The sequence below is a fragment of the Panthera leo genome, chromosome A2, assembly GCF_018350215.1.
Source record: "Panthera leo isolate Ple1 chromosome A2, P.leo_Ple1_pat1.1, whole genome shotgun sequence".
NCBI lineage: Eukaryota > Metazoa > Chordata > Mammalia > Carnivora > Felidae > Panthera > Panthera leo.
In genome coordinates this window covers 23,895,960-23,916,534 of record NC_056680.1, presented here as the reverse complement: position 1 = coordinate 23,916,534, position 20,575 = coordinate 23,895,960, and the positions used below count along the sequence as shown (strand labels likewise).

At 39.5% G+C, this 20,575-nt stretch overlaps 1 protein-coding gene across 1 annotated transcript in view; it reads left to right on the top strand.

The window, feature by feature from the left end:
* ERC2 (ELKS/RAB6-interacting/CAST family member 2) overlaps positions 1 to 20,575 on the top strand; it is a 792,499-nt gene that overhangs the window by 507,699 nt on the left and 264,225 nt on the right. Inside the window, exon 13 of the mRNA XM_042929693.1 lies at positions 18,830 to 18,990. Coding sequence (XP_042785627.1) covers positions 18,830 to 18,990 — 161 coding nt within the window. The remainder of the gene's footprint in view (positions 1 to 18,829; positions 18,991 to 20,575) is intronic.

Below are 20,575 nucleotides of genomic sequence, written 5' to 3'. Positions count from 1 at the left end.
GGAGTGAGTTACACTTTTTTGAATCATCCAGATGAGAACATGTTCATGATGGTTTCTACAGCATTGGGAATTCCTGCTTTTTTTGGTCAGGTCTGCTAGAGTTGTAAAAGGACGCTTTCTGGACATTAACTTTGTAGCAAAAAGGGGTAGAATGAGGTTGGCAAGGGAAGAAACAGTTTTGATGTAATAAAAATAGGATTGTTCAGAGCTGAGATGAGAGCTTTCTTACTGTTTGGTATTCAGATGAAATTTAGTTTGGAAGTCACATCAGCGAATATTATGTTTCTTCAGAACCTCGGCTGTGTTTTCCATCAGGGGGCATCTTTATTTCACTTAACTTGTGCAGCAAGCTGAAAAACCATAGATGGTTTTAGCTTTTTGTCTTTTTTTTTTTCTTTAGACCTACAGGTACTCCAGCCATTCAAATATGTTTTTAGTGTCTATTCTGGAACTGTAAAGAAATGATTTTGGACAAGGGCAAACATTTTGCGGCACCTACTCCACACAGTCCCTTTCTTTTCTGTGCTTACTTGCATTGGCACTTAATTTGTTACTGTGTATTAGAACATTTCCCTGTCGCCTCTGAAACTGTCTCATAGGCAAGGCTTTTAGAACCTGAAATTTTTTTAAACACGAAACAGGATTATGGATTAATCTCAGGCAGGGAAGTCCCTGGGGGCAATGTAACCTGACAAGTAAGACTCTGCTCTTGGCAAGCTCCTTTTGGGGTCGCCCTCTGTTCCTGCCGTTGACCTAGTGGACGAAAGAGTGGATGTGTGTGTGAGTCTAGGCATGACTTCTCTAAAGATCAACATTTGTACACACTGGAGTCACCTTTTATACATAGTGCTACTGACATTAACCAGAGAAGTGGGCCTGACAGCCCCAGCCTTAAAGCCAGCATGAGAGTGGCTCGGCTGTGTGCACACGGTTTATCTGAAGGGATTCAGCACATTACACAGCCTAATTGTGTTTCGTCCAAAAGGAACTATTGCCCAGATAGAGGCGCCTCTAAGGTTACTGAGTGTGACCCATCAAAATGGGGTATTCATTTCCATATATGTATAGTTGTTAGATATTTTAAATACCAAGAATGTTTCTCTCCTGAAGTCCAGATGTCATGATCTCCTTATAGATAGTTATAACAGTATTAATTCTTAAAGAAAGGAGAGGAGAATTATTTTTAAACAAGGTAATTTACATATTTGAGAAATCATAAAAGAAAGAAAACATCCCAGCAGAAGCATTCAGACCCTTGAGTGAACATTTGGTGGTCAAGCAAGGAATCCAATGTTTTCACTTACATTTTCTTGAGACTATTTAATACCAGGGTTATGTTTAATCACTTTATATGGGACTAGACTGTGATCTCATATTAGTAATGAAAATCGTGATTTTTTTTTTTTATCTGAAAAGAGCTACTTGGAGAAAGGATCACTTATTTTGAAACTAGAGTTCCAAGGCATAAATTGTAGAAAACATTTTGTGGGGAAAACATAGATATCTACAAGTACTTGGTAAAGCCTGGGATTTAATATGTGAGTATAAATTGTCCTGTCAACAGAGCACTTTCCATCACAACTGTGAAGTTTTGAAGAACAAAGTGTCACACGTTAAGATGTGAGTAGTTTTTCTCTCTGCTTGGATTAACAGTGAATGCTCCCAGTGTGTTAGGGTAATTGAGAAAAACAAAAGTTGCTGCTTTTAAGCATGAAAATTATGCTCGGCAGGATGTGTACTTCAGTTGTTTTTATAGGAATAGGCTGGATTTGACCCTTGCCATCCACCCACTGTCCACTGGGCTCCCTTGGGACCAATACACAGCCCCTAACAGGGACTGGGGGACAATCTCCGGTGCAGAGCCAGGTGAGAAGCAGAGTAACTGGTCCTGGGAGCCCAGTGTCATAACCCCACTCTCATTAGTTCAGATGGACGGCCAGAAAGGAAAGTCTCAGTCCCTGGAGAGCAGGGAGGATGTTGAGCAGCACACTGATGACTGCTGGGATTGGAAGAGAGGCAGAGTTTAGCGGATCTGCTGTTGTGATCCCGTGGATACCTAATTCCACTTAGAGATGGAAGGAAAGCGGATAAACCCTCCATCAAGCTTGAAAGTGCAGTTCTGTTCTGTCTGTCAGCCTCACTTATGTGGCATCTCTCAAACTCATCCCCAGTCACTCTGTATGTGGAGAGAGCTGACTGTTTGGGTGGGCGTCTTTGTTCCAAGTCTTCTCTTTATGAAGCGGTTTTCCCAAAGTTAACCAATTAAGAATTGTTTTTTTCCATGCAGCAGTAATCGCTCTGAAAGGAGGGAGCCAAGTCGCTGTGGGGGATGCTGTGCCCCAGGGACACATTTCGGAGGATTTCCTTCTCCTGAAGCCACAGGGTCAACATAAAGCGCTATAAAATGTTTTAAATAAAGAAGAAATTGAAGCGGAAGATTTCATTCTGGCACTTTATGTCTGGTTTTTGCTTTCCTCCCACTGAGGAGCTAACCAAGCCAGAAGTCTGGAGGATGTATTTAGTTTGAGGATAATGAAGCTTTACTGTGATTTTTTTTTACTTACCTGGATTATAATTATAAGGAAACCATACCTTCCAGTGGCCTTTATGGGTTAGCCTATGATGCACTGATAGCTATTATTGAACATAGCATTTTAAAATTGTGTGTGTGTGTGTGTGTTGGTTTGTTTTATAAAAAGGGGACCACAATTATGATATTGTAATCACTTGACTCTTAAGGAAATCACTTTCACATCCTAATTCAGTAGGTATCAACCCATTGATTTGAACGCTGATGGTTTTGCCTGCGTATGTGGTTGACATTGGGACTGGAAAGCATTTACAACATGAGCATTCTCTGCTGACATCCTCATAGTCATGACATTTTGGAGAGGATTCTTCCTCAGGATAATGGGAATGGCCTCACCTTATGTGAGCCTTTCCCGTCTCCCCCAGTATTTGCTCTCACTGTCCTTTTCCCAGCTGAAGTGGGCGCCTAATATATATGACATACACTTAAAATTGTTTTAACCTTTAATTTTTACATAATGGTAGATTCATATACAGTTTTCAGAAATAGTAGAGAGGAATCCTGTGTAACCTTTACCCAGTTTCCCCCAGTGGTAACATGTTGTACAACTACAGTACAGTATCACAACCAGGGTATTGGCACTGATGCAGTCCGATTACAGAACACTTCCACTGCCATAAGGATCCCTCACACTGCCTTTTTATAACTGCATTCAACTTCTTCTCCTTTCTCAGCCCTTATCCCTGGCAAGCATTAATCTGTTCTCCATTTGTATAGTTTTGTCATTTAAAGAACATCGTGTAAGTGGAATTACATAGGATGTGGCCTTCAGGGATTGTTTTTTTTCAACTTCATAATTTACTGGTGAATCCTCCAAATTGTTGGTTGTATCAATACTTTGCTTCTTGCCATTACTGAGTAGTATTCCACAGTATAGATATGCCACAATCTGTTTTACTATTCACCAGTTAAAGGAAACGCTGTTTGTTTTCAGTTTTTGGCTATCAGTAATACAGCTCCTATCAACGTTCAACACAGGTTTTTGTGTGAGCGCAAGTTTTTATTTCTCTGATGTAAATAATTAGATTACCATTGCTGGACCATATGGTAGTTGCATGCTAAATTTTATAAGAAACTGCCAAATTGTTTTCCAAAGTCGTTGCGCCACTTTACATTCCTGCCAGCATTGTATGAGGGATCCAGTTTCTCGGTATCCTCACCAGCATTTGATATCGTCACTACTTTTAATTTTAGCCATTCAGATAGGTGTGTGGCAATATTTCATTGTGGTCTTAATTTACAATTCTCGAATGGCTAGTGATATAGAACGTTTCGTGTGTGCCTACTTGCCATCTGCATGTTCTTTTTAGCAACATAGTCTGTTCGTGTCTTTGTCTATTTTGGAATTGTATTAGAGATTTTACTGTTAAGTTTTGAGACTTCTTGACTATAGTTTAGTGCAATATCTTTTTGTTGTTCATTTGTGGATGTCCAAATATTCTAGCACGACTTATTGAAAAGGCTATCTATCTTTTACTCCACTGAATTGCTTTTGCTCCTCTGTCAAACATCACTGGAACATTTTCATGTATGTCTGTTTCTGTGTTCTATTCCGTATACTGACCTATGTGTCTGTCCTTCTGCCAATATTACTGGTCTCGGTAACTGTAACTGTACAGTAGCCTTAATATCAGGTAGAGTGATTTTTTCCACTTTATTCTTCTTTGCCAGTATTGTTTTAGCTTTCTGGATCCTGTGCCTTTCCATATCAATTTTAGAGTAAGCTTATCTATGTCTAAAAAAAAAAAAAAAACTTGCTGATATTAAAAAACAAATGTTTTTAATGTTTATTTATTTTTGAGGGGGGGAGGGGCAGGGAGAGAGGGAGACAGATTATCTGAAGCAGACTCTGTGCTGACAGAAGAGAGCCTGATGCGGGGCTTGAACTCACGAACCATGAGATCATGACCTGAGCTGAAGTCAGATGCCTAGCCAACTGGGCCAACCTGGCACCCCTAAACTTGCTGAGATTTTGATAGGAACTACGTTAAACATGCACATCAATCTTGGAAAGGTTGACATACTTACTATGTTTAGTCTTCTAATCTGTGAACGCTCCATATTGCTCTCTTTATTTAAATTCTCTTTGATTTCTTTAATCAGAATTTTGTAATTTCCAGCATATACATCCTATACATGTTTTAAGTTAATACTTAAATATTTCATTTTTTGAAATGATTATAAATGGTATTTGCTTTTTAATTTTGGTTTCCACATATTTACTATATATATATATATATATATATATACACACATATACATATATATACGCATACATATATATATACATATATATATATATATATAATGATATTTGTGTGTTGATCTTGTATTCTGCAACCTTGCTGAACACATTTGTTAGTTCTAGGAATTTTCTCAGGATTTTCTGCATAGACATTTCATTAGCAAGTAGTGATAGTTTTGTTATTTTCTTTCTAATTATTATGCTTTTCATTTATTTTTCTTGCTTTAGTGCAGTGGCTAGAGCTCCAGGTATTCTGTTGAATAAGATAGGTAAGAGCAGGGCCACCTGTGTAGCTTAGTCAGTTCAGCGTCAGACTTTGGCTCAGGTCATGATCTCGTGGTTCATGAGTTTGAGCCCCACGTTGGGCTCTGTGCTGACAGCTCAGAGCCTGGAGCTTGCTTCAGATTCTGTGTCTCCCTCTCCCTCTACCCCTTCCCTGCTCATGCTCTGTCTCTCTCTCTCTCTCTCAAAAATAAAATAAGCATTAAAGAAATGAAAAAAAAAAAGAAGGGTAAGAGCAGATATCCTTTCCTTGCTTTTGATCTTAGAGGAAAGCATTCAGTCTTTTACCATTAAGTATGATGGTAGCTGTAGATTATTTTTGGTAAATGTTCTTTATCATGTTAAAGAAGTTCCCCTGTATTTGGCACATATATTTTGAAATGCAATTTTATATTTTTACAGTGATTAGGTATGTTATATGACATAGTTGCCTTTAAGAAAGGGAGATTATTTTTGGTGGGCCTGATCTAATTAGTGAGCCCTTAAAAGGGAGTGGGCAATTTCTGAAGAAAAAGAGTCAAGGCATGAGAAAAATTTGATGCAAGCGTGATTTTTCTATTGCTGGATTTAAAAATTTGAGTGGGCTATGTGATAAGGAATGAAAATGGTCTCTAGGAGCTAGGAGTGCTAAGGAGAAGGGAACTTCACACCTACAACTGCAGGAAACTGAATTCTGCTTCAACTGCATAAACTTGGAAGAGGGTCCCCCTGAGCTCTGGATGAGAAGGTAGCCTGCTGTATCTCAATTTCAACCTTGTGAGGCCCTGAGTGGAGAAACCAGCCACACCATGCTTCCTGTCTGGACTTCTGACCTATGGAACTGTCAGCTGTCAAGTTGGTGGCAATTTGTTACATAGTAATGGAAAATTAATAACAAAAGTCAAGTAAGATATTTTGGAACAGCACTGGAATCAAAGCAGTATAGTGAATATTCTACTCCAGTGACTCAAATGAGACCCAGGTCTATTCACTAAATTATGTTCATCCATATATCTTTGGCTTCTGGTTGTATGCTAGATGCTGTGTTCAGGCCTGAGGACACAGAGGAGAATGAGCCAAGGTCTTTGTTTATTTATTTGTTTGTTTGTTTGTTTGTGTTTAACTGTTGAGGGTCTCATGGCCCACATCATCTCAATATAGCCCCATCTAACAATTGTCTTATTATATTTGTACTCAACAGTCAGACTCACATTCTGGGAAGGAGTAAGACATCTACAATTCTTAGGTAAATCCCGTATCTTTTCTGAACTTGAGTTACTCATCAGTTGAATGATCTGCTCCTTTGGAAGTATGTCAAGATCAAATGGGTTTTAGGAAACCATATTATTTAAATCAGACGTAATGATTACTTTTCCACGGTATAGTTTCTTCTCTTCTTTTCTCTCTCTTGGCATTCCTCCCACAATTATTTATTGACCCTATACTGTGTGTTTGAGCAGATGCTGGGTCCAGTGGGAGGATCAAGGATGCATTGGACTCCATATGATCGAGGACCAAGGTGACATACAGAGAGGCCACTACCTATTGCTCAAGGTTGATGGAACTGTGATGCAAGGGGCCTGTGGGTACCAGGAAAGGGCTTGGAGTCAGGCTTGATTTGGGTGATTGAAATATGTCATCATCGACAAGGATCTCCTGCAAAGCCAAGCCAGTAGGAGAATTCAGAGTGAAAGAGGCCCCCTTCTTTCATTCTTCCTCCTTGGAAATGCCTCAGAATTGTTCCTTGCATCACAAGAAAGTAGGTCTGTTTGAGAACATTGCCCTGATTTGTTGAATAGCAATGAATAGACCTTGCTAATAGAGGTGGCTTAGTGGCATGAACAAATGGTTCTGGCTTTTTAGGGCCTGACAACTAATTTTGAGTGATGCAGAAACAAAATAATAATAACAGAATTAGAAAATGCTGCACAAACACAACACAAAACAAAACAAATGAAAAAACAACCATACTGGACTTCCAAAACCCATAGGAACTTTCTTAAGGACCAGTAATGAAATGAACAACATTCAAGCACATTGTGGGGTAGGGTGAGGTGGCGGGAATGACTGTTGACAGCTCTGGAGTCACCAACACTCAAACACTCCCTGGTGAACCGGGATTATAATCAGCATAAATCTAAGTGACTGTCAAGGGGCAAAGCAGCCATGCCCAGAAGTGTGGCCTGAGTTAAGAGTATTTTGGCTGAGGTAGCTGCCACTGTAACTGCCACCAGAGGGCCCCGCCCTGCTCTAGACTTCTGCTTTATAAATCTCCTTTGGAGACTGGTTTACCAGCAACCAATTGTTCAGTGGGAACAGTAGTACTTTCTGCAGAACTTCCTTGGTTGCAGTTTTCAAAACAGTATTCTTTTTACATTAATAATTCATATTTGCAACAAAAATACAAAGAAGAATATAACAGATTACCTGAAATGTCTGTGCCTAGAAACAAACCCATCATTAATATTTTGATGTGCTCCCTTCTAGTCTTTTTGTTTTCTGTGAATATGCATTTAAAACCCCACATATGGTTTGGATTGTATTGTATTTTCTATTTACTAACTTGCTTTTCTCACTTAGGAATTCGTGAACCTCTTTCCTTTACATTTACGGTGTTTAATATCTGTCCAACATCTCAACAATTGGATGCCTCTAATTTACTCTCCAGTTTCTTTGTAACACACACACACACACACACACACACACACACACACACTCGAATTTATTTAACTCATTTATTTGCAAGGTATATTTATATGTATGCATTTGTATTTATATATGTGTCTATACATATACATACACAATTTTTCTGATTTTTATAAACAACACTATGATGAACATGTTTATTGTATCCTCACAATGATTTCCTCTGGGAACATCCCTTAGGATATCCTTAGAATAAATTCCTAAGGTGGAAACACTGGATCAAATGGTAATTCATGAATTATAGTGAATTTAAAGGAATTTAAAAGTTTTTATCAGATATTTAAAAAAGGTAAACTTTCCACAAAGATTGAAATAATTTCTAAATACTGGCTCTTTTCATTACAGTAGCCATTAGAATTGGCCATTAAATTTTAATTAAGATTAAACTGCATTAAAAATTCATTTCTTAAGTTGCACCAGTAATATTTCCCGTGCTCTATTGCCACATGTAGTGACATGTGTATTGGACAGTGCAGATTAGAACCTCACCATCATTATAGGAAGTTCAGTTGGATAACACTTCTCTAATATCTTCATGAGTTCCTTCATGGTTGTGTTTGGAATTCAGCTAAGTTAGACTAAAATATGAACAACACATATTTTGAGGGTGATTAATTTGTTTGTTATAGATTTTGTAGTAAAAATTTTCACCATTCCATTGAAGATGAAAAATACTGTGTCTTTCTGAAAATGTAAGAAGATGGAAATTCACTTTTTTCCTTGCTTACTTCTCCTCTACTAGGCTGAATAAACTAACATCACTATTGATACTGATTACAGGTTACTGCATGCTTGCTATGTGCCCACTATGTAACTATTACAACTCAGGTATTCTTCGCAAGGAGCCCAGGAGGTACAATTATTATCCACATTTTACAGAGAAGAAAACTGATGTAAACAGAGGTCAAGTATCTCTTACAAAGTCATACAGCTAGCACATGGCTGGATCCTGATTGGGACCTAAGCCTTCTTGCTTCAGGGTTCATAGTCTTAACCACTAGCTATACTGCTTCCAAGAATGTCTGGGACTGTTAAGGAAAAGACCAGCTCTTTGCCATGCTGCAGAACTGTGCACACGTAAAGTAAAGAATGCTTTCCAATTGGTCAAGAAGTACTACACCAAAAAATAAACAGAAACTCATCTACACAGTCTTTTTATCAAGGAGGTTCCAATGAGCCTAGTCCGATCTGGAATGAAGAAATCTCAGGACATTGTAGAGAAATTTTCTTCATTTGTATTCTAACACTGTTTGATTTAACAGAATCTAAGTCAGATGTATGCATTGTACACATTTCTTCTCTATCCATCTTCTTGTTATGGTGTGAAGTTTTGTTAATAAGCCCGGGAAGAGAAAAGGGAAAAGGGAGAATTTAAAATGCAGTCAAAACCAAAGAGCTTGAACCCAAACACACTCATTTGATGTGGGTGTTTGTTTGCTGCTGAAGGATCAGAGGTGACACATTTAAGCAAAGCTCCTAGATGCTTTAACTTCAGCAAGGAGGAAACCAATCCCAAACACAATCTTGAGGGTGGCCAGGTCCAGGCAGACAGCAGTCTGAGCATTTTCAGTTTCAACCATTTCCAAAAGGTGTCACTCTAAGGCAGCAGTGGGGAGGTGGGAAGGAGGTGGAGATAGAAATGTCAGATAAGAGTAATTGGAAAAATAAGATTAGGAGCCTCGTTTTAACAGCTCCTTTGCTCACAACATCACTGTCTGAGATGTTCTTGCTGTTGAGGAGAGAGGTTTCAGGTTTATCAGGGTGACCTCTGTGCCCAGAGGAGAGCTGGGCTAGGTCCTGGCTGTTCCCACAGGACCAATTCACATTCCAATTTGGCTATAACCTGGGATATGGGGATTTCATTGGCTCTGTGTTCTGGTGCAAACTGAGAACTATGATCTTCTTGCACTCAGGATGAGTGAAGACAGAAAGCCAGGATGGATGGTGAAGTCTAAGGCCAAAGAGCCTGTGTATTTTTAAAACATGGTTTAAAAAACTTAAAAATTACAAATCATTAACACAAAATAGACACTAACTCAATACTGACTTACGATTTAAGAAAAAAAATTGTTTTATCAAAATATTTAAAGATCAGTTCTTGCCAAGCAGGCCTCATGAAAAGCACGAGATGTTGCCACGTGTCAGAAAGAGACACACAGAACCCAGAGTGGGGCTCTTGGCAGATAACTGAGAGAAAAGCTGGTTTTCAAATATTTAGTTAAACAACACAAATGTATGTGTAAGTCTAAGTCGACACATGTTAATGATTTAAGGTCTTAAACAGGTTTTTTATTTTATTGTTTTAAGACTCCACTGTTCACTTTAAAAGTTCCGACAGTTTCTCCAGAGCTGGGTGTAAGCACTGGACTCTAGAAATTCATTTAACGGCTTCATTATTTTTTTAAACTGTTTATTTATTTTTGAGAAAGAGAGAGAAAGAGAAAGAGAGAGGGAGAGAGAGATAGGGTGCAAGCAGAGGAGGAGCAGAGAGAGAGGGAGACACAGAATCCAATGAGGGTTCCAGGCTCCAAGCTGTCAGCACAGAGTCTGACGCGGAGCTCGAACTTGTGAACCATGAAATCATGACTTGAGCTGAAGTTGGACGCTTAACCGACTGAGCCAGCCAGGTGCCCCATGGCTTCATTATTCTTAAAGTGTACAGAGTTATGAATTATTTGAATACAATTGAATAGTCCTGGTAATTCAACAATTTTATAATCTGCCACATGGAATGACTAATAAAATCAGAAATGACACACAACTATATAAGTTTTTTTAAATTGGTGTGCCCCTGTGGCCTAGTAGACATCTAGCTTGAAGAAACCTTTAATTATTATTTTCTAGATTTGTAACACCAAGCTGATATATTTTAAAATGTAATCCTAGCTTTCTAGGTATAGGATCAGAATTTTGGTCTTGACGTATTTTGGGACTTTTTAGGAAATTGTTTTAAATTGGAACATCTTGAGACTTGCAAAAGACTTCTGAGGTTGCTGTGAATTCTGTTTTCATCGGAGGTGGCATTTTAGGAATTAAACAGCTTTCTAAAAAAAATGTTTCCCCCAGCAAATATTATGGTCTGGTGAATTACCAATAAATGTACTTCTAAAAGAAGCAAACGCTGTGTTAAGTCGAGACAAATGTGTTGTTTTCCTGCTGGACTTCTCAAAAGCGGTTATTGATTCATAATCACTGTAATTCTCCAAGTAGTAATTCCCTAATGAAGAGGACCACAAGGCCCCACAGCCTGGGCAACCAGCATTCATTTTTTCCTTCCTCTTCAACAAGCCACTCCCACTCGACTGATTTAGGGAGGCAGACCATGAGGCCTAGGGCAGGATTGGCTCTTGTTTTACTCTTGCTTATCACTCAGTACTTTTCTTTAATAGCTTTTTTTTTTTAAATCACAATTGTGATTAAATAGTTTTTTCATTTAAGCCTGCCTGCCAAACCAGACTGCTTCTGAGGGGGAGCCTGTCACAAGTGTCCAGCAGAGTGCCTGGCACATAGGAGACATCCAGTGAGGTGGTGGAAGGAAGGAGGGAGTATACATCTTCCAGGTCCCAGGGCAGAGCATGTGGACTACAGAGCAGGACAAAACCCTGGCTTGCTTGTACCCTAGGTCAAAGCTTGGGACACTTTTATTGTGCCATCCTGAAACTCAGGTTTCTTGGTGCTCTTAGTGGCTGCCAGGGTTACAGTGAATGTGGGACTCCCTTGCATTCAAGATCTGGGTAACTGAGCCCTCTCATCTCCATAGCAAAGAGAAGGTGCTTGAGGCAGCAGAGAGCAAGACCTTGAAGGGTGTTTGGTGAGGATGATGGCAAGGGGACCACTGATTTATGGGGTAGGAAAGTATCAGGTTCGGACTTACACTTCATCCATCATTGCACTAAGTGAGTCAAAGGAGGGCATTTCAGAATCATGCCTTTGCATTCCCCTTCCTTCCATTCTGTAGGTATTTATTGAGTATGGATGCTAGTGTTGTGTCAGGGGCTGAAGGCACTTCCAAAGAAGACAGAGATGTGGTCTTTGCCCTCCAGGGGATTATGATCCAGTGGTAGCAATTAAGCATACACATGAAAAGTTGTGCAGAAATGTGAAGTGGTATTTGATTAGGTGGCTTAAAGTCAAGTGTCGACAGTAAGAACTGGTATTTGGTACTCGGGTTGGACTAGAGACAATGGTAACTGTCATGTACTGGACTTTTCCAGGGTGTCCAACACAGAGGGCTGGATGCTTTATGCTCTTGCCAATCCCGTGCAGTAGTTTCCATCTCCTTCCCATTTTATAGGGGAGGACCTGCAGATTTAGAGAGACGTCAGTAATATCCAGGGTATCTAGACTAGGCTGCACTTTGGAATTACTTTGAAATCATCTGCAACTTTAATAAAATATAAAGCCTGACTCCCATCCTCAAACACTGGGATTTAATTGGTGGAGATGCAACCATGACATCAGGATTTTTCACATCTTTCCAAAGGATTCTAATGTGCAACAAAGTTTAGGAAGCACTGAGTTAAGATTGGCCTCAGGTTGTAGAGATCCTATTGTGAAACCAAAGCTTTAACCAGGTATGTGCTTTTCAGAGCTCCAGTTTTTAATTGCTGTATCCTGTGAAATGACAGAACTTAAAAGATGGAAGATTTCAGTAACTGGAGCGGGTCAACATAGGGCAGTCCAGGGGTGTGCGTGTGTGCGTGTGCATGTGTGTGTGTGTGTGTGTGTGTGTGTACGCGGTTGAGGGTAGGTGACAGGAAGCAAAAAATTTGAACTCAGTAATAATTAAACATAAAATGGGTTGAATCCTTACTAGGCACTGTATTAGTAAGAGCTGACATTTCTATGACATCAAGTACTAAGCATTGTTCTTAGGGTATCACAGATGTTAACCCATTGAATCTTTATAAAAGTCCTGTGAGCTAAGGTCTGTTATTACCCTTATATCACAATTGAGGGGCCTGAGGCCCACTGAACTTTTATAATTCAGAGTGACACAGATAGTGAGTGGTAAGCTATTTCCTGAATTCTGTTTCATTAACATTACTACCTCTTCTTTTAAGAATGTACTGGTTTCATATTTGCCATTGCCAGTGTCTGCACTAAGAACTTTACATTCATTGCTTCACTTAATACTTGTGGTAACTCTTATGAGAAATAATTTTGTTACAGATGAGAAAACTCAGACCCTTTCCCAAAGTTTTATGACTCATATATGGTAAAACATTATATTTAGTACAGTCTGGCTTCATAATCATGCTTTTAATCATTCTCAGTATTTTAAAATATGTTAAACTTTTTAAAAAAATTTGAAATTAAATCCTGAGTGGGATTCTATATATAAAACAAATACAAGTAGAACGACTCCCTGTGAATGTGGGATGGTGGACAAAGATCCCTGCTAATTCACACTCCTCTTCCCATGCCATTGATCTGTTATCAGGCCACAGGTGCCCTTGGGAAACCCTGGGGCTCTAGGGAACACAATTTGAAGGCCACTACTGTGGGTAATTGGGAGCTCCTTGAGTTGTTGGAGCCAGATCAGTGATATTTTTGACAAAATATTGGTGGTTTAGGCATATTGTTTTGGCAGTAGGCATAAGTTGTGACAGTGAGTCCTGTGGGACATCTTTGAATCCCAGACCTAAGGGATCCAGTTCAAAGACACATTCAAACACACACAGTCAAAACAGCTGAAAAAAATCAAAAGGGTAGTCTAATTCTTCAATGTGTGTCTTTGGAAAACATTGAAGGGGCCCCAGGAATAACCCATAGTGACTTTTTCCTCCTTCCCTTTTTCTCTTCTTTGCAATTTCCTTATTTTGCCCTTAAAATAAACTTCTCTCTGTCCCAAGTCTCAAGGATCATTCTTCTTCTTTCCCCTCTGACTTCTTTCTCCCACTTTTTATTACATAGAGCACCGTAGCTTGTGCTTCAAAGTCCTGTACCTTTGTGCTCAGTTTCTCAAGTTTACTTTGCTACCCCTTAGCTAATTCCACATCCTAAAATCCAGCAATGGACCTCACTGAGAGATATACTATGATGGGGGAGAAGCTGATCAAGCAAAGCCATGTCTTTATTTAGGATAGGGGTAGAGACAAAGGCTAGGAACAGACACACATGCGCGCGCACACACACACACACACACACACACGCAATTATTTTCAACCCCTCCAGAAATGTGGGAGGGGAAGAGGCCTGAGCTTGTGGCATCAAAAGTAATGATAAAAGGAAATGATAGATCCCAGAAGTGTTTCCAAAATAGAGCTATTAAGGCTTGATAATAAATGGAAAATAAATGAAGAAAGAGAAGAAAGAAACAAATGTAGTTCTGAGGTCTTAAACATGAGAGACTGAGAAAAGGTTAGGGTGTTGGACCTGTGGGTGTGTTAGGGAGTGGCAGGTTGGGAGGGCAGGAGTGGGTAATAAGGATTTGGTTGAGGCAGGTGTGCATGGGTCATGAGTTGGCTTTTGATCATAATGAATCTAAAGTGATGTTAGGACATTCAAATCAAAGTGATCAACAGGTGGTTAGGTATATGTAAAAGAGGTCAAATGAGTAAAAGATAAAGTTTGGGAAGGTATTTGCATATAGGTGAGAGCCGTGGAGACAGACCTCAATTCTCCTCCTAAGAATCCACATGGATGAAGAAAATGTCTCTACTAATGAATAATAAGAGGAAGGATCCAATTATAGACTACAGGAAGATGAAGAATTTACAAAAGAAACATGGGAAGTAGGTTCCCAATCTAAAAGAGAGCTTCAGAGAACCCAAGGGAAGAGTTGGTTTTAAGAAAATGAGGGTGGATATGACCCCTGTGTTTACAAGAGACTATTTTAAATTTTTTTTTTAATTTTATTTTTTATTTTTTTAAAATTTATATCCAAATTAGTTAGCATATAGTGAAACAATGATTTCAGGAGTAGATTCCTTAGTGCCCCTTACCCATTTAGCCCATCCCCCCTCCCACAACCCCTCCAGTAACCCTCAGTTTGTTCTCCATATTTATGAGTCTCTTCTGTTTTGTTCCCCTCCCTGTTTTTATGTTATTTTTGTTACCCTTCCCTTATGTTCATCTGTTTTGTCTCTTAAAGTCCTCATATAGGTGAGGTAATATGATTTTTGTCTTTCTCTGACTGATTAATTTCACTTAGCACAATACCCTCCAGTTCCATCCACATAGTTGCAAATGGCAAGATTTCATTCTTTTTTGATTGCTGAGTAATACTCCATTGTATATATGTATATACCACATTTTCTTTATCCATTTATCCATCGATGGATGTTTGGGCTCTTTCCATACTTTGGCTATTGTTGATAGTGCTGCTATAAACATCGGGGTGCATGTGTACCTCCGAAATAGCACCAAAAGTTTCTATCTTGCTTGTATGATGTGGGTTGGCTTTGGGCTTCATTGTGGTTACTCAGGGACTCAGGCTGAAGGAGGCATCATCTGAAACATGCTTCTTTAGTCACAGAGAAAAGGGAAAGTTGGGGTTGAGTACTAGCACTTAAATTTTTCCACCTGGAAATGACATTATTTTATTGGCCAAAGACCCACCCCAGTTAAAAGGGAGAGGGGAACATCCCCAAAGGCAAGGGAATTAAAAGCAAAAATGAACTGTTGGGACCTCATGAAGATAAAAAGCTTCTGCACAGCAAAGGAAACAATCAACAAAACTAAAAGGCAACCAACGGAATGGGAAAAGATATTTGCAAATGACATGTCAGGCAAAGGGCTAGTATCCAAAATCTATAAAGAGCTCACCAAACTCCACACCCGAAAAACAAATAATCCAGTGAAGAAATGGGCAGAAAACATGAGTAGACACTTCTCTGAAGAAGACATCCGGATGGCCAACAGGCACATGAAAAGATGCTGAACATCGCTCCTCATCAGGGAAATACAAATCAAAACCACACTCAGATATCACCTCACGCCAGTCAGAGTGGCCAAAATGAACAAATCAGGAGATTATAGATGCTGGAGAGGATGTGGAGAAACGGGAACCCTCTTGCACTGTTGGTGGGAACGCAAACTGGTGCAGCCACTCTGGAAAACAGTGTGGAGGTTCCTCAAAAAATTAAAAATAGACCTACCCTATGACCCAGCAGTAGCACTGCTAGGAATTTACCCAAGGGATACAGGAGTGCTGATGCATAGGGGCACTTGTACCCCAATGTTTATAGCAGTGCTTTCAACAATAGCCAAATTGTGGAAAAAGCCTAAATGTCCATCAACTGATGAATGGATAAAAAAATTGTGGTTTATATACACAATGGAGTACTACATGGCAATGAGAAAGAATGAAATATGGCCCTTTGTAGCAACGTGGATGGAACTGGAGAGTGTGATGCTAAGTGAAATAAGCCATACAGAGAAAGACAGATACCATATGTTTTCACTCTTATGTGGATCCTGAGAAACTTAACAGAAACCCATGGGGGAGGAGAAGGAAAAAAAAAAAGGTTAGAGTGGGAGAGAGCCAAAGCATAAGAGACTCTTAAAAAACTGAGAACAAACTGAGAGTTGATGGGGGGTGGGAGGGAGGGGAGGGTAGGTGATGGGTATTGAGGAGGGCATCTTTTGGGATGAGCACTGGGTGTTGTATGGAAACCAATTTGACAATAAATTTCATATATTAAAAAAAAATAAATTAAATGAAATTAAATTAAAAAAAAGGGAGAGGGGAGTGTGGCCCTACCATGTGCCCCAAAGAAGGAGAACTGGAATATGTGAGCCACAACAGGGAAAATATTTCTTTCTTTTTAAAGCTCCCGCTGTGGTAGCAAGGGAAATAGTTTGTGGAACTCCAAGCACTTAGCAGAGGAGGTATCATGGGCATCACCTAGGAAGCTGCAGCTCAAAGAATCAAGTGGTCATTTGTACAGAATCACAAGGAGAAACAGTGTCTGTGTGACGACTAGAACTATGTACCTGACGCCAGTAGCCCCAATGGTCCTCAGTGTGCCATGCTCACTGGCCTGGGGTATGTGAATTTGGAGGAGTGGGAAACCTCGGCCTGGCAAACTGTTGGAGACTCTGGTGCAAGCTGTTGAGAATAGGAGTCTCACCTCACACTAGGAGTTATTGATGCTGGAAGCCAATGGCATCTCCATCAGTAAAAACGCTGGACTGCATCTCTTAGGTGCCCATGTTTCTCTATGTGGTTATTGCTGAAATGGCCAGGGAAGTCTGCAAGTCATTACTTTAAGGTGTAATTGTTACAATTGGGTTAATATAAAACTAGCTGGGGCTGGCCCCAAATAGTACGGTGGCAGGTGAACTAAGAACTGGGAAACCCAGTTGAGTAGCTCTGTGTCTATGGATTGCAGACAGGTCAGCTTCAACTTCATGAGAGAGAGATTTAGCAAGTGAGAATCCTGGATACTCTCCCTGTTCTCTGGGATCAATAGTGCATTTGAATAGAGAGCGATTTATGAAAGGAAACAGGGACATGAAGACACAGGCCATCCCATAGAGGGTTAGACAGACTGAATCTTTGTTGGTACTTGGAATGACCATAATTCTGATATTTTTTTACACTGCTATCAAAAATGGGGGCAGAGGGAAAGGAGGAAAAAACCTTCTTCAGTCTCACCAAGCACTTCTTGATAGAAGGGCTGCTAGTCATATTTATAATATTCTATAAATTTATATGAGAAACAAATTATGATTGCTTTTTAAATTTTGTATGTTTCTAAAGTTAAATAATAATACTATTTATTCTACAATTAAGCAGGTGTAGTTCTGGGACTTTCATGGTTAATCCTCATATTCCTTGCTTTTTAAACTCTTTTTGGTTTTGGCTTTGATTTACATTCTATGGTTATCAAATTCCTCTTTTTATCAGGGAAAATGGAGGGTTTTCTGAATCTTAAAAGCATGTGATTTACCTTGGATGTGAACTATAATGCTTATTCTGAGTAAATTCCATGTAAAACTGAAGAAATTGTGTAGAAAGTCTTTATGAATTGGAACTTAACATGTCATTGACACATTTTGAAGGGCTTTCTGTTGACTTTAGTGATGGATGATCCCATTCTGCCAAGTTCAGCTGGAAGGAGGGTGGCTTAGAAACCCAAACATCAACTTTGGAATCTAGAAACTTCCTGGAACCATGGTTTTAAATCAGCAGGGTGGATGCGGCATGCATCTGTGCAAGGGATGGCATTTCACTGGCTTGCTCCACGGAAGTCTCTGGTGCAGAACCATAAACACCAGCCCTTTTTGTTGTGTGTTGGCTTTTAAAAGCCCCCAATGGTTTGGGGAGGATAAAGCCTTGCCTTGGGGCTCCCTGGTCCAATTTTTTGGGACCTGGCTAAAAATCCTGGATATTTGATAGTCTGGCTTATTTCTATGGTGTATTAGCACCCTATAAAAGTTACATGTCATTTATTTCAAGTTTAGAACCCTCTCAAACTTCAGGGGCAAATCAAACTTGAACCTTTTGTGGCTGGAATTCTGTTTACCTTTGGCCAAACCTTGCTTCCTGAAAGTGAGGCAGGGATGTGAGGTGAGAGGGGGCTCCTGAGGCCCCTTGGACATCAAATCGCTTTTGCCAAACAAGGTTTTGATAGGTTAAAACATGAATGAATCTGAAACACGTAGATTAACTTCCTGTCAGAATACTCTGGGGCCTACACACAAAAGTATATTGTGCTGGGCAAATGCATTTTGAGTGTTGCCTTCCGCCAACTGTGAGACAGTATCTGAGACTTTTGCCAAACACAGGTTGAAAATGGGTCAAGCCAGTTACCTTCTACTTCTAATAAATATATTAGTTTCTATAAAGGTTATTGGACAATCCAATTGAAAGAGGACCTTGGAGAAATTTGCATATTTCTTGTGTTTGAAACATTTATTTTCAACCAGTGACAAAGAAAGAATGGGCTCTAAGATACAGTACCTGTTCAAGAATGGCTATGATTCCTTTGTGTCTGTTGTCAGAATACAGACTTGCAAAGAAGGCCTTGTGCTTGAATGAAGGAGAAATAATGCGCCATGTTCCCTGTACCTTTCAGATAGAGGAACTGATGAATGCATTGGAGAAGACCAGACAGGAACTAGATGCCACCAAGGCACGCCTGGCCTCCACACAGCAGTCCCTGGCTGAAAAAGAAGCCCATTTGGCTAACCTCCGAATAGAAAGGAGAAAACAACTGGAGGAGATCCTGGAGATGAAGTGAGTATTCATTTTTGTTTTCCTACATTCTCTTTCCTAACTTTTCTTTCGGGATGGGGAAGGGAAGGCTAGAGAAGACGAAGACAGAGCTTGAAGAAAGAATAATTTAGCCAACACTTGACTATTCATTTCTGTAACCATGCTTCTTATTCTTTCAATATAGCTTCCATGTCCCAATTTGCACATTCTTCATATTTGTTATTCAAAAAAAGTCCAGCATTAAATTTTGTGTGTCTGTGTTTTGTGGACTGCGCTGTTATTCTTAGATTTGTCTCAAAGGTTTGAGCTGGCTAAGAGACAGAGGCCTCGTTAAGCACAATAGTAATTTGAGTGCTGCTCAAAGTTAATTGGAAACCTTTCTGAGGAGGTATTTCCTAATTGTGACTATAACTTTGCTAATTATATTCTTTTCACATGTGTACAATGCATAGCTTGTGTTGGCTTTCAGAGTCTCAAGGTTGGCACCTCTTTGTTTAGAAAGCAAGGACTCTGATTTGCTGGGCTGATAAAAACACACTTGGAAATCCCCCTGCTACTTCCTCCTCCTCACCCGAGGGTAGGGTAGGTAAGGGGTAGGGGGAGACTGGAACCAATCTTTCTTTGATTTAATCAATAAAGTGTGGCCTCCTGCTGGGCAGTGATCCTTCCTGTGGGCCTATGACACACCCATCTCTACCTAGCTCTTATTTCATTCTTACAATGAAATAATATCACCATGGAAGAACAGAGGAAAGAAAATTACTCAAAGGTTTTAGAAATAATGACTTGCTCTGGATCTGTTCCTAAAGAAGTAGGCAAGAAGCAGGATCTCTCTATAGGTTAAGATGAAATGATCACTAAGATATAATTTAAATTTAACTTCCTTCCACAGTAAGGGAAACATACATAATTATGGCATCTTAAGCCTGTAACATAGACTTTGAAATTGGTGGCTAGGTATAGAAGCATGACCTTATCCTGACCCCACAAGTCTTACACATGGTTAACATTAAACACAGAAAGCTTAGATCATGGAAAATATGGAATGAAATATTTTGAAGGATTTAATAATGAGGACAAAACTTTTATTCCTTGTCAACTACCTCAGTTTCTCCAAGACCAAAGAGTAGTTTTTTTCCTGTATAAACTCGCCTTTTTCCTAATAAAGTAATATGTAATAAAAATAGATGTTATTATCCTCAGTTTAGAAGTAAGGGAACTGATGTTTAGAGAGATTTCAAGTAATTTGCTTAAGGCCATCTGGCCAGGATTAAAACCAAAATCTTCTACCTCAGGTTCCCTTTCTACTATCTTATTTTCTCATGGAGCTTATGTGAATTCCACCAAGCCTGGAACTTTCATCAGTTTGAGTCACTATGGTTATCATACTGCCTAGAACAGTTCTTAGCATATGGTAAATGCTCAGTAATTGTTTATTGAATGAGTGAATAGATTGAAGGTGAAAAGTGGATTTTACATAGCTAAGAAGAAAAGTATTTTAAACATCTGTGACATTACTGGCTTGATCAATAATTTATTAACAATAACAGTACATTGATACCATCAGCCTTTATTCTTTTCCATTCACCAGTCCCACTTTCTGCCT